The sequence below is a fragment of the Pipistrellus hanaki genome (assembly GCF_964339955.1).
Source record: "Pipistrellus hanaki genome assembly, chromosome: 2".
Classification (NCBI taxonomy): Eukaryota; Metazoa; Chordata; class Mammalia; order Chiroptera; family Vespertilionidae; genus Pipistrellus; species Pipistrellus hanaki.
In genome coordinates this window covers 197,218,754-197,232,487 of record NC_140504.1, presented here as the reverse complement: position 1 = coordinate 197,232,487, position 13,734 = coordinate 197,218,754, and the positions used below count along the sequence as shown (strand labels likewise).

Here is a 13,734-nt window from a genome sequence, read left to right as displayed (position 1 = left end):
CCTACTGAAGTCTGCGGAGCATCGAGCAAATTGTGTGAAACTACAACCGACCCCATAAATCTCGTAACCCGGGGCTCTGGGGTTTGGGGCGGGAGCCCGGCAGCACGCAGACACGTGGAGTGCACGTGTGTGCATGGCTCTGGTCACAGACACGCAGCGTGGAGCAGGGCCCAGCGAGTGTGGGGAGAAGAGCCCTCGGTGCCGCCTGGGCCGGGCACAGGCAGGACACAGGCCGGGCACAGGCAGGGCACAGGCAGGGCACAGGCCGGGCACAGGCAGGGCACAGGCAGGGCACAGGCCGGGCACAGGCAGGGCACAGGCAGGGCACAGGCAGGGCACAGGCCGGGCACAGGCAGGGCACAGGCCGGGCACAGGAAGGGCACAGGCCAGGCACAGGCCAGGCACAGGCCGGGCACAGGCAGGGCACAGGGCACAGGCCGGGCACAGGCCGGACATAGGCCGGGCACAGGCCGGGCACAGGCAGGGCACAGGGCACAGGCCGGGCACAGGCCGGACACAGGCTGGGCACAGGCCGGACATAGGCAGGGCACAGGCCGGACATAGGCAGGGCACAGGCCGGGCACAGGCAGGGCACAGGCCGGGCACAGGCCGGACACAGGCAGAGCACAGGCAGGGCACAGGCCGGGCACAGGCCGGGCACAGGCAGGGCACAGGCCGGGCACAGGCAGGACACAGGCCGGGCACAGGCAGGGCACAGGCAGGGCACAGGCCGGGCACAAGCAGGGCACAGGCCAGGCACAGGCAGGGCACAGGCAGGGCACAGGCCGGGCACAGGCCGGGCACAGGCAGGGCGCAGGGCACAGGCAGGGTGCAGGGCACAGGCCGGGCACAGGCCGGGCACAGGCAGGGCGCAGGGCACAGGCCGGGCACAGGCCAGGCACAGGCAGGGCACAGGCCGGGCACAGGCCGGACACAGGCCGGGCACAGGGCACAGGCCGGGCACAGGCCGGACACAGGGCACAGGCCGGGCACAGGCAGGGCACAGGCAGGGCACAGGCCGGGCACAGGCCGGGCACAGGCAGGGCACAGGGCACAGGCCGGGCACAGGCCGGGCACAGGCAGGGCACAGGCAGGGCACAGGCCGGGCACAGGCCGGGCACAGGGCACAGGCAGGGCACAGGCCGGGCACAGGCCGGGCACAGGGCACAGGCAGGGCACAGGCCGGGCACAGGCCGGGCACAGGCCGGGCACAGGCCGGGCACAGGCAGGACCAGCGCGCTCGGGAAGCAGAGGCGCGGCGAGCCAGGAAGGCGTCAGGAGCCAAACACATCAGCTTCATCACATTTCCACATAAATCACATTCCTCCAGACTTCACGGTTTGATTTCCCGATGTTTCCCCATTTCTCTGCCCCACAGCAGAGTTGTCAGTGGTTTAATCAAAACGCTGTCTTCTCGGCGGCGGCGAGGGGAGCGCGGATCTGCAGCCTCCGCCTCGGCCGCTGCGGGGCAGGGCTGTGGTCTCCGGCTTCGGGGTCTCACAAACGCCCGGAAGCCGGAGGGACCGGGAACCCGCCCTGACTCTTGCAGCCGTGTCCGGTCCCAGGGGCTCGCCTTAACCCTGCGGCCTGGGGGTGCCGGCCTGAGTGAAAACGGAAACGGGGGAAAGCGCGTGTGTGTGGCCAGAGCTGTTCGATAGGAACTCCCCGGTGCTTCCAAAGGCTTCCTTCCGTCCCTGCAGGCCCTCCCCTGCTAGGGAGAGTGTGGGCCCTGCTGCCGGGCAAAGGCCACGCGACCGGAGGCTTCAAAAACCAGAGGGCGATTTCTCTTCACGTGGCAGTGGGAGGCTGACGTGGCAGGCCAAGGTCAGGGATCCGCCATCGGGGCTCCTGCCAGCTGGTCGCTCTGCCGTTCCTAGGGTGTCGCCGTCTCTTACGTGGCCCAAGATGGCAACTCCAGCTCCCGCCATCACAACTGCATTCCAACCAGTGGAAGCAGAGACGAAAGTGGAGGGCAATCGTTTCCCCTTTAAGGACAGGGCCCAAGTGCCCATGCTTCTATTCATAGGTCATTGGCCAGCATTTGGTCACATGGTCACCCCTGGTTGCAAGGGAGTCTGGGAAGTGTAGTCTTTTGCTAAGCACTACCATCCTAACATGCTTTGGGGACTAAGGTTGTGCTTGTGCGTGTGAGTCGCTCGGGGCTGAGTGGAGCTGAGCTCAAGCCAGGGGCCCCTGTCGGACCCCCACGGAGACCTGCTCGGCTCAGGGCTGAGGGTCAGCTCAGTTCCCGTCCGTGGGTTGGCATTTATAGAATCCAAGTCAACGGGACCTAACGCTTAGCGTGTCTCCTCCTGGAAGCTCTGGGGTCTGTTCCAATGCAGCTGCTCTGAGCACGCTGCAGCCTCAGGCCCAGCAAACTGCCAGCACGTGAGAGAGGGCTGGGCCGGTGGAGTCCTCCCCGCCCTGATTGACAGTGGGGCGCGTGCCCGATAGCTCTGTGCCGCCTGCCCGCCTGGCAGGAAGCGTGCTCAGTGTGGGGAGGGAGGCCGGGTGGAGGGGAGGGGGGCCGTGTGGAGGGGGGAGGCTGTGGGGAGGGGAGGGAGGCCGGGTGGAGGGGAGGGGGGCCGTGGGGGGGAGGGGGGCCGGGTGGAGGGGAGGAAGGCCGTGTGGAGGGGAGGGGGGCCGTGTGGGGGGAGGGGGGCCGGGTGGAGGGAGGGAGGCCGTGTGGAGGGGAGGGGGGCCGTGGGGGGGAGGGGGGCCGTGTGGAGGGGAGGGGGGCCGTGTGGAGGGGAGGGGGGCCGTGTGGAAGGGAGGGGGGCCGTGTGGAGGGGAGGGGGGCCGTGTGGGGGGGAGGGGGGCCGTGTGGAGGGGAGGGGGGCCGTGTGGAGGGGAGGGGGGCCGTGGAGGGGAGGGAGGCCGTGTGGAGGGGAGGGGGGCCGTGTGGAGGGGAGGGGGGCCGTGTGGAGGGGACGGAGGCCGGGTGGAGGGGAGGGGGGCCGTGTGGAGGGGAGGGGGGCCGTGTGGAGGGGAGGGGGCCGTGTGGAGGGGAGGGGGGCCGGGTGGAGGGGAGGGGGGCCGTGTGGGGGGGAGGGGGGCCGTGTGGAGGGGAGGGGGGCCGTGTGGAGGGGAGGGGGGCCGTGTGGAGGGGAGGGGGGCCATGTGGAGGGGAGGGGGGCCGGGTGGAGGGGAGGGGGGCCGTGTGGGGGGGAGGGAGGCCGTGTGGGGGGGAGGGGGGCCGGGTGGAGGGGAGGGGGGCCGTGTGGAGGGGAGGGGGGCCGTGTGGAGGGGAGGGGGGCTGTGTGGAGGGGAGGGGGGCCGTGTGGAGGGGAGGGGGGCCGTGTGGAGGGGAGGGGGGCCATGTGGAGGGGAGGGGGGCCGTGTGGAGGGGAGGGAGGCCGGGTGGAGGGGAGGGAGGCCGTGGGGGGGAGGGAGGCCTGTGGAGTGGCAGTGGGGAGAGGTCATGTTGAAGGGGTGGGGCCCACATTGAGGGTGGGGTTGGAGGGTGCTCTCCAGGCTCCCAGCCCTCCTGAGTTACCGTCACCTGTGGTCCTCGGGCACCTGCAGCCTCTGGTGTTTGGGGGGCCAGGGTCTCAGCCCCGCCCCATGTGCTCTCGGGAGCTCTTTCCTACCCTCTGCAGCTGCACGGCCAGCACAGCAAGCCCCAGGGACCCGGCAAGGCCGGAGACGGGGACCTCGCGCTGCTGAGGAAGGGCTGGGGTGGCAGAGACGAGAGGGGAGCAGGCTAATGAGCGGCGCCTGCCTCTCCGGGAGCTCCTCACCCGCAAGTTAAGCTGCCAGGGCCTCTGTCTCCAGGGCCTCCACCTTCCCCCTCCCCTCCTCAGCCCCCCAGGCCCTCCCTGCCACAGCACGCATGCCCTGGGCTGTACAGTCAGCGCCTCTGCTGTTTTCTCATCCTTTTCCAGACAAAGACCAAAGCTCCAGCAAGAGGGGAAGTGTTTATTTGTTTTGCTTTTTTGCTTAGATTGTAATCCTGGTGATTATAGAAATATCAAGAAGTAAAATCAACAAAAGCTTTCCTTCCCCCCACCCCCTCTCGCCCTGCACCAAACCCCGTTCCTGATCGGTTAGCGCCACCTGGTGGTTAGTAGCAGCAGAGCGGTTCGGAGAGGCAAACCCGCTGGAGGAGCCAGACTCCACAGCCAGGCCCTGGAGCCTGCAGACGGGGCACTGTCCCAGCCCTGCGGGGACCTGGAGCCTGGGATGTGTGGGGAGGCGTCTTAGGCCTGCTCTGCGGTTCTGGGGCCGTGGGCTTGGCGTGGGGCTGGAGCACAGCTCCTCTCCTCCGCCTCAGTCATCACCTGGGGGTGCAAGGTGAGGGGCTGGTGTTCCCCTGACCATCTGTGGGCACTGGAGGGGCAGTTAGCAAAGCGAGGCCCAGAGGTGCTGCCTGGGGAGCAGCAGGCGGGGCACCTGAGCTGGGAGGGGAGGGGGGGGTCAGGCTGGGGAAAGGGGGTTGCCATCTGAAAGGGCCGGAGGGTTTATTTCCGGCCAGAAGTGTTTGCTTGGAAGCATTTCCCAGTGCCCCCACCTCTCAAAGGAGGAGTGAGGGACAAGGAGTCAGGAATGAGCTGGGCACTGAAAGATGAAATTGAGAGGCCCAGAGACCGGGATGCCAGGACACAGGCTTTATTGGAGAGGGGGGGGGGGGAGCGAGGGCCGGGGTACAAGCACCTTTAAGGGGAGGAGAGGGAAGGGGTGAGGGCACTCAGCACACGCTGATGGGTGGTTTCATGGAAGGCCTATGATTAGGGACCTAGGGACTTAGGAATCGGGGGCTCAGGGCATTTGGCAGGTGCTGATGGGTGGTTCAGTGCTCAGGAATGTCCGGCTGCAGGTGGAGTTTACATCTGTCCATCAGTTGGAGGAAGGGAGGATCTATCAGGCACGTCCAGGCCGCCCACCCCTGGGGCTCAGGGCAGCCAGAGCGGCCGAGGTGCGCCCGGTCCTCTCGGCCCGCACAACCTGGGCAGCCGCGGGCTCCGTGAGGGACAGAGGTCCACGTCACAGACACGCGGGCAGGTTGGTGAAAAGGCGGGCTGCTGCCTCCGAGGCTCCTGGTTCCACGGGCCTGAGCGGCCCCAGGCGCCTGCGTGTTTAACAGGCAGGACTCCGGAGCTTTCTGAGAGCGCCCGGCCTGCAGCAGGGGCGGCCAGAGGCCAGTCAGGGAGCCCATGGAGCGCAGGCCACGGGCGGTTACACACCAGCTGTCTCCCGTGGCTGGGAAGGAGCAGGCGCGGGCGGCTGTGCAGATCTCCAACTTGTAAAAGGATGGGGTGTGTGTGGGGCCGTGCGAGGTCTCCCCGCAGACTCCGGGGTAAGGCCTGCGACGCTACCGCTTCCCGTGGGTTGGAAGGGAGCTGTCAGGGCCAGGCACGTGTGGGGTCCGGCCGGACACTATGGACTCGAAGTCCTGAGAACACCCCTGGGTGCCACAAAGGAGGCACGTCTGTGTCCCTATGGTGGGCCCGGGCCCGGGCCCAGGGGATGGAGCCGAGAGGAATGGAAGGTTCTCTCCCAGCCTGTGTCCCCGGGAAGTGGGGTCCCTGCTGGGCTGATGATGGAGAGGGCCTGAGAGGACTCCCTGCCCCCGGTGTCCCCTCGGTCAGAGCTGCTGTCCAGGGAGCAGGCCGGGAGGGTTCCTAAGCCCCCAGTCCTGGCAGAGTGCCCTCCTGTTCCCTCCGCCTCCCGCCTCCGCCTCCCGCCTGCCCGGAGGAGAGCAGGGGGGCCTCCGGGCAAGGCTCCTCTTAATGGGGGCCCTCCTTTTCCTATGCGCAGGGAGCACCAGGCCTTTCTCCCTCTGCTCAGTTTCACTCAGCAGAATGTCCCTACGGAGCAGGACAGAAAGAGACACACTTTTGATTTCTTGTCGCTCCCTGGCTAGTGCCACTCTGGCTGCTTGGGTGCCGCCCCCCCCCCCCAAACCCCAGTTCCTTCCTAGCATCCCCTCGTGCCCTCAGCTTGGTAGGGGCCTCCCCAACGTGCCTGACCTTGACCCGGAGCGACACAGCCCTGCTCATGGCGGGGTGGTTTCCTTAAAGTGGGGATTTGGTGCCGACATGGACACCTCCAGGCTTCCCGCTTCTCTCTGTTCCCTCTGGAAATGGGAGGTTCTGGGCCAGTCAGGGGCCCAGAGGCGCCCTCCCCGTCAGCGGCACCCGGCTCCCTGTGACGCCTCCGGGCGCCTGGAGGAGGCGCCTGAGCCCAAGGTCTGCAAGAAGCAGGTGGAACCCGTTTGGAATCATGTTCAATCCCAGCTCCCCCCCGCCCCCCACTCCCCCCGCCCCTGCCAGGGGCCCGAGGGGCTGCTCAGGCCGGGGTCACTCCTGCCCCCTGTCCCCTGACCTGGGCCGGGGGAGGGGCTGCTGTTAGCCCCACTGAGAAGGTGGTTCCGGGGCCTACGTGGCTCCTGGCGGGGAGGACTGCTTCCTCTCTCTCTCTCTCTCTCGGCCAAACTGCGCCTCTGACGTCACTGACCATCGGAGAGCTCACCGTCTGCTACAGCGTGCAGAACCAATGTGACCCTGCGCACGCCGGGGGCTCCGACAGCCTGGGCCGGCCCCCAGGCCGCGGCCTTGTCCGAGAGCAGGGCCTCGGCTCAAACACGGCGCCCAGGCCGCTGGTCAGCAGCCCCTAGGAGTCCTCTGGGCGGCCGGGGTCTCCTGACGTCAGAGCTGTCAGGGCTCCTCCTGGGGGAGCCCTGTTCCCACCCCTCCCCCCGAGGTCGGAGGTCATCACCGGAACAGGACCGGCTGTGCTGTCTCAGCCTCTGCCCTCTGCCCTCTGCCCTCTGCCCTCTCCGGCGCCGCTACCACTGGAGACAGAAAGTGGGGTCCTGATGCCCCGCGCCCCCACACCCCCAGAGCCAGCACGGCCAGCTCCCTCACAGCCGGCGCACACGTCCCAGCCAGTCCCCGAGCTCCGGGAAATGAGATTTCTGGAAATGTCCTCAGGACCCGCGGCGAATGAGAGCTGAGGGCGAGACGGGGAAATTGAATAGTGTGTGGGTGTCTGGATGCGAGAAGTTAAATCTAATGAAAATGTTATCCAGTTGAACCAAGAAATCAGAAGCAGGGCCTTTATTCCTGTCAACAAGAATACAGTGAGAATTAAACCGACGCCGCTGCCATTTCCCACTGACCTTGTTGCCATGGAGACAGCCTTCCCGTGTCAACAACCCGGAGGAATCCAGTCGGGCCCATTCATGCATGGAGAGTACGCGGAGCACACACACACACACACACACACACACACACACACACCCCGCCGCCGTCACGTGGTCCCTAAATGGGGTGGCCGGGGAGCGTCCCAGTTTATGCCGTTGTCCAGCCAAATGGCCGTGCGCCCGTCCGTCTCCACGGTGACCTGTCCGGGCAGCCTGCGAAAAGGGCCCCCTTGTGGCCTGGCCACCCTGGCTCTGCGGACAGAGCGCCGGCCTGCGGACCAAAGGGCCCGGGTTCCATTCCGGTCAAGGGCACGGACCTCGGCGGCAGGCTCCTCCCCGGCCTGGGCCCTGGTTGGAGTTCGTGCGGGAGGCGGCCCACCCATGGGTTTCCCTCACAGCGACGTTTGCCTCTGTCTCTCCCTCTCTCCTCCACTCCCTACATATCGATGGGAAAATGTCCTCGGGCGAGAATTAACAGAAAAAAGGCCGCCCTGTTCATGGCCTCTGCGGGCGGAGGGCATTGCAGGACTGGCCGCGCCCAGGCTGACGGGGCAGCGGGACGGGGCCCCTGTTGGGTGGGAGTGTCTTTGTCACCAGCGTGCCGCCTGTCACCTGCTCACGCAGCATGGAGAAGCCCGCCCGTGACCAGGCTCCGGCCCACCCGGCCCTCTTCTCGGAGTGACCGCCGGGGCGGGGCCGTGGCCTTGTATGTCCGTGTCCTTGTGCGGTCCCGGCCCCACGTGCTGCCGGCCCGATGCTTCAGAGCAGAAAGGGCCTCTCCCTCGGGGCCCCGACCCTGGCGGCCTCGGATCTCCTGTGGGCACCCTGACCCCAGTCCTGGGTGGGGGCCCGCTCCCCTGTGTGTCTGTAAAGTCCCTTAGCGAACAGCGACGTGGTCAGGTGAGCCATGGAGGGGCGCCCATTTGGCAGGTGCAGAAACCGAGGCCAAGCAGAATCAGATCTCCCGCATAAAGGCCAGCCTGACAGGCTCTCGGCATCTCTGGGTGCAGCCCCCCACTCCCGCACAGCGAGCTCAGGCGCTGAGCTGGGGTCCGCTCTGCCCTTCAGTCCAGTCCCACCACCCCGTAGGGTCGCAGTGTCAGAGGACAGCCAAGAGGAAGCTGCCCCTGGGTCCCCATCTCTGACGGGGTGAGTGCCCTCCCCACCACAACCCCCAAACGCTGCTCCCCGAACGCCCCACCTCCTCTGGGCGGAGTCTTCCTTTGAGTTCTCTGTCTCTCAGAGAAATTTCCCCCAAATGCTCCCTCCTCCGCTCTGAAGGCGGCCAGGCCTCCAGGGACCCAGAGGCCCAGGTTCAGCCCTGAGCCTGGCTCCTGGCTCCTGGCTCCTGGCCCAGGCCCCCCGCCCTCTCTTGCTAGCTCCAGACCCTCCAGGGGCAGGTCACACCACCCTCTCCCCTGCACCTGGGGGCCCGGCCGGGGGCCTCTCCCTGGTCTGGGTGGCCTGGCTGCCCAGCTGTCACAAGGGAGGAGCCAGGGTTCAGAGCCTGGTCCTTGTGAGACGGGGGCATCCTCCGTAGTCAGAGGGCAGGACACGGCAGGTGGGCAGTGGGCTGGGGTCAGCACCTGGCCCAGCCCCAGGTTCCTGCCCAGTCCGCAGCTCCCACCCCTGTAACCTGGACACCCTCTCCAGGCAGTGACGTGAGTCTAGCTTTGAATGGAAGGAATTCCACCCCCCCAATGGGGGCCGCAGCCCCTCCCCCATCCAGGCGGGCCTGGGCCCCAGGAGGGGTGCAGCGGGACGAGCCTGGCTCTGCAGCCCCTCCCGCCCCTTCTCTGCAGCGTCAGTCACATAACTTCCCGCGTCTTGGTTCTCAAATTAATAGATGCGACGGTAATTCTCCTCAGGGGGTTGTTGAGAGATTAGAGATGTGATCTCTGTGCCGGGGGGTGGAATACCACAGACTCTGCGGCTTCAGTGAATTAATCTTCTCAGTCCGGAGGCGGAGTCCAGGATCAAGGTGTGGGTCGGCTGGGTAGGGTTCCGGGGAGGCCCCACTTCCGGGCCTGCCGCTGGCCACCTCCTGCTGTGTCCTCATGTGCCTCATCTTGCGTGTGCTCCATCCTGCTCCCTCTTCCTCCTCCGACAGGACTCCCACCCGAGGCCCTCACTCCACCCCGTCCATCTCCGAAAGGCCCTGTCTCCAAACACTGTCCCCTTGGGGTCAGGCTCCAGCCTGCGCATGTTGGGGCGCAGATTCTGTCCATGCAGGGGTGACAGCTTCGTCTGCCCCAGCCACAGCTCTCAGCCTCTCCCCAGGGCGGGGATGGAGCAGCCAGCCCCATGGGGTCACCCCACCCTCCCCCCAACCCCGCCTCCACATCTCAATTACTCTCCCCGCGGGCGGCCGCCTCTCGGGCAAATTGTTCCTGAGAAGATGCTCTCCAAAGCAGGCCCCACGCTGCTGCCATTGATTTCCTGTTGATTATTCATATCAGCCGGGCGCCGCCGCGGGCTAGCCAGGGGTGGTGATTAGCGCAAGTGGTGGGCACCCGCCAGGTCCCTGCGGGCGTGGACCAGTCCTCACACGGGGCAGCTGCTGGCGGCCCAGCCGGAGCCAGTGTTGGCCGGGCACATGTGGCCCAGGCAATGGAGGGCCTGCTGGGGAAGCCACGGGGGCCCCCCACTTCCAGGGGCCAGCAGGGCCGCTCCTGTCCTGAGCTTGGCCGCACCCACCCCCTCTGGGACCTCCCCTGGCCGAGCTTCCCGGGCAAACACGTCCCCTCCACCGCTGGGGCGGCCCAGGGACGCTGACCGGCCGGAACGCTCCTCCGTCCTCCGTCCTCCATCCTCTGTCCTCTGTGGCCTGGGCGCCTCCACCGAGACTCGGTGAGGGGGCCCGCTGGGACCAGAGCCCCCAGGAGGCGGTTTCCTGGGAATCCCCTTTCCCCCTTCGATGCCCCCACCCAGGCCATGGCCCTGCTTTTTGTCAAGTGCACTTTCGACGCAGATCCCTGTGCTGAGTCCGGGGGGGAGGGGGTTGGGGGGTGTCAGCGAGCGAGGTTATTAACCGTCCTGCTCAAAGCGCCTCCCCCAGGGGCCTCCCTTCCCGCTGATCCATTGCCTGGCGGGAGCGGAGCGTGGCGTTAGCCGTCCTGATGGTGTTTGCTGTTCGGGCTAACAGCTCCCGCGGGGAGGGGCTCCCCAGAGGGCGGGGGCGGGGGGCGGGGGGCGGGGGGCGGGCTGCACATGGATGTGGAAGTTCCGGGACATCCAGAGTCCTGCTTGCAGGCTGTCTGCTCCCTGGTTTCGTCGTGTAGCCTTCCCAGCAGGAGGGGGCAGCCGAGCAGAGCCTGGTCCGGGCACCTTGGGCCCCGGGGCTCCCCTGAGAGCACCTGCCTGGGGCTGTGATGGGCGCCTGCTCAGAGCCGCCCGGGTGGTGCCCCGTGACGCCCGTGAGCTCCAGGCGGCCCTCCTCGGCCGCAGAGCTGAGGAACGAGACTCGGGCTGTGTGTGCTCCGTCCCGCCTGCACTGAGTCTCCTGAGAGCTTCCTCAGACCCTGGCACTGCCGGACACGGACGCCAGAGTCTCCGCCGGTGCTGGGCGGGCGCGGACAGACCATGTGTGTGCAGCGGTGCCGGGGGAGGGCCCTCGAGGCCTGCACTCTGCCTCCCTCTCCCTCCTTCCCCCCACTTCGCTCCGGGTTCTCACCTGCAGGAGGAGGAGTCTGGGGAAGGTCTTCCCCAAGGGGCCCTGACCCTCGCCCCTGCCTCCGCCAGGCCCGTGCCATCACCTGCCTTCCATGTGGGATTTCCCGGAGCAGAGGGCTCCGGAGCTGTGATGAGTTCACAGCCCCAGCCTGGCCTTCCTTCCAGCTGCCGGGGGGAGGCAGCGGAGCCAGCAGGACCCGGGCCTCCTGCGCTGCCGAACTCCCCGAGGGAGCCCAAGGCCGAGGCTGCCCGTTGGAGGAAAGGCGGGTGGTGAAGCCACCGCCACCCCCTATATGCCCACCCATGGCGCTCCGAACAGGCGCACACAGCTGCCCCCAGAGCCAGGCAGCTCGCTGAGCTGGGGGCAGAGCCATCAGCACCCCTTCCCCTGATCACCTGCTGGGACCCACCAGCCGCAGGACAGGACCGTGGGCCCCGGTGCCAATGAAGATGCCGGCGGCCGAGCCCCATGGGCGCCAGGAGGGCCTCTTTAGGGTGGCACAGAGGGCAAGGACCACGAGCAAGCAGCGGGCAGGGGCGGCGGGAAAGCATCCGAGGGGGATCCTGGCAGATCCCGACCCTCACGCGTGGGTCCTCTTTGCCAAACCACTGCCGTTCCGCACCCCGGTGCGGACGGAGCCGGGCACGTGGTACACGCCTGGAGCTCCCCCCTGTCCGCCTGCAGAGGCTGAGCATCTGAGATTGCACACAGGCACCCGCGTTGCCATGGCATCGGCCGGCCGCCGAGGCAGGCGTTTCGTGCTGGGGGTCACCACCGTCACCGTGAGCGGCTGTGACAACAGCGCTCTTTGTTGGGGACACGTGACGTGCCCAGATGGCAGATCCATCGGGTTTCCTCCGCGTCAGTGTGCAGGGCAGATACGATTAGGTTCCCATTGTACAGACGCGCACACTGAGGCTCGGAGAGGCTTGGCGGCTTGCTCAGACCCACACAGCAGGGAAAGGCCGAAGCCTGGCCCCACTCCGGTGTGAGTGTGAGCGGGCTCCGCCCTGTGTGGACGGGCTCCTGGTACATCTGTGTCCCGGCGTCCCTCCCAGACCAGGGCAGGAGCCGGGAGCCGAGACCGCTCTTCCCGGGGCCCTGTGAGAAGCTCAGCCAGAGGAGAGAGGCTGTTCTCGCAGCCGCACAGCCACAGCCTGTCCCTGGCAGGACCTGGGCCCTGCCCCTCCTCCCAGTCCTCCTGCTCCCCGGGGTCCCCGTCCCAGCAGCCTGGGGCCCTCCAGGAGCCGGCTGTGGATCCGCCGCCTCCGGGGCTGGCTCCAGAGCCTCCTGCGCAGGGCCGGGCCGGGCCCCACCTGCCCCCGGGCCTGGCCACCTCTCGGCCGGGTGGGCGTGAACCGCAGCCAGTCCGCACACTCAGCGGGCGAGTCGGTTTATTTTGGGGTTCCGGCCCATCCTGCCCAGCCGGTGGGGAGACGGCTCCCGGCCATGCGGGTGCCACTTAAGGAGCGCTGAGCGGCCCAGGTGGCCAGTCGTTGTGGGCACCGCCGCCCAGGCCAGGTGGGCCCGCGGGCCTGCCCCCTCAGCCCCTCTAGGCCAAGAAGTCAGGGGAAGAAAGCACTGCCTGGGGCAGGTCCTCCCAGCACGCTGCTGCGACCCTCCCACACACACCCCCCCCACCTCCCCTCTGGGTCCCCACGACCTGCCGTCCAGGGGGTCCTTTCCCTCCCGCTCCAGGGCCCCATGAAGGGCCACCTGGTGCACTTGCACTTGGGGAAACAGGAGAAGACCATTCCCGGCTGCATCCCAGGGGAAGGCGGGAGGAAGAGCAGGGAGCCCCGGGGCCGGGGGGGGGGGGTGCGGGGGGAGGGGGTAGCAGGGCAGCCTGGGCTCCCTCTGGCCTCCTCCTGGGTCCCCAGAGCCATCCTCCCAGCAGGGAGGGAGGGACTGAGCTCTGGGCGGGCCTGGCTTCCGCCCTCCCCACCCTCCGTGCACCCCGCGGCCTCTGACCCGCCCTGTCTCCCCAGTCCACGGCATCAAGTGGACCTGCAGCAACGGCAACAGCAGCTCGGGCTTCTCCGTGGAGCAGCTGGTGCAGCAGATCCTCGACAGCCACCAGACCAAGCCGCAGCCGCGGACCCACAACTGCCTGTGCGCCGGCGGCCTGGGTGAGCGGGCGGGCGGGCGGGCGGGCGGGCACCGCGGCCCAGGGGCTCTGCTAAGCAGCGGCACGGATCTCCTCGTCGGGGTCGCCATGATGGCCAGTGAGGGAGGGGTCAGCCCGGGTCAGGCGACAGCACGGCCCCCAGGCCAGACTCAGCCTCATCCTGCCCACAGCCGGCGGGCGGGCGCCCACTTTGGGCAGAGGCAGCTCCCCCGGCAGTGGGGGCAGCAGAGTTGGGGTGCATGGGGATGGGGCTCCTGCCTCTGTCCCCCCGCCACAGTGCCCTCCAGGCCTCCAGTGCCCTCGGGCCACGTCAGCAGGGGACCCAGGTCCCAGCCCTGCTTCCCGGGTCAGTCCTGAGTCCGTGGCCACTCAGGCCAAACCGCTGTCTCTGCCAAGAGCATCCAGGGCCCCGCGCGCTCCATCCGGGGTCTGCTCCTGGTCACGGCGTTTCTCTCACCTGCACCGCTTCCCGCCACGTCTGCCTGCACGTAGGGGTTTAGGGACCACAGTGACGAGGCTGCCATGGGGTTCGGGGGGCGGGGGATTCACCCTTTTATGAAAGCTAACTGACCCTCCCCAGCTGGGCTGGGAATGAGGATGGAGAGGGAGAGGAAAGCGGGAGACGGCGTCCTGGGGTCCTGGAGGGCGTGAGCCCTGACCCGCTGGGGCCCGGACGCCGTGGGGCGTTTCCGTCTCTGCCCCTGAGCCGGGCAGGGGCGCTGTCCTTGCCGTTTCGGAAGGCGTTCGCCCCGCAAAGCGCTGGGGACCGGGGCAGCCAGCTGCAGAGGT

General features: G+C 67.9%; 2 protein-coding genes across 7 annotated transcripts in view; both read left to right on the top strand.

The window, feature by feature from the left end:
- PER3 (period circadian regulator 3) overlaps positions 1–13,734 on the top strand; it is a 147,031-nt gene that overhangs the window by 12,244 nt on the left and 121,053 nt on the right. The window lies entirely within an intron of this gene.
- CAMTA1 (calmodulin binding transcription activator 1) overlaps positions 1–13,734 on the top strand; it is a 540,293-nt gene that overhangs the window by 453,221 nt on the left and 73,338 nt on the right. For all 6 annotated transcript variants that reach the window (XM_084875718.1, XM_084875717.1, XM_084875716.1 and 3 more), the window contains exon 8: positions 12,806–12,946. In XM_084875718.1, coding sequence (XP_084731844.1) covers positions 12,806–12,946 — 141 coding nt within the window. The remainder of the gene's footprint in view (positions 1–12,805; positions 12,947–13,734) is intronic.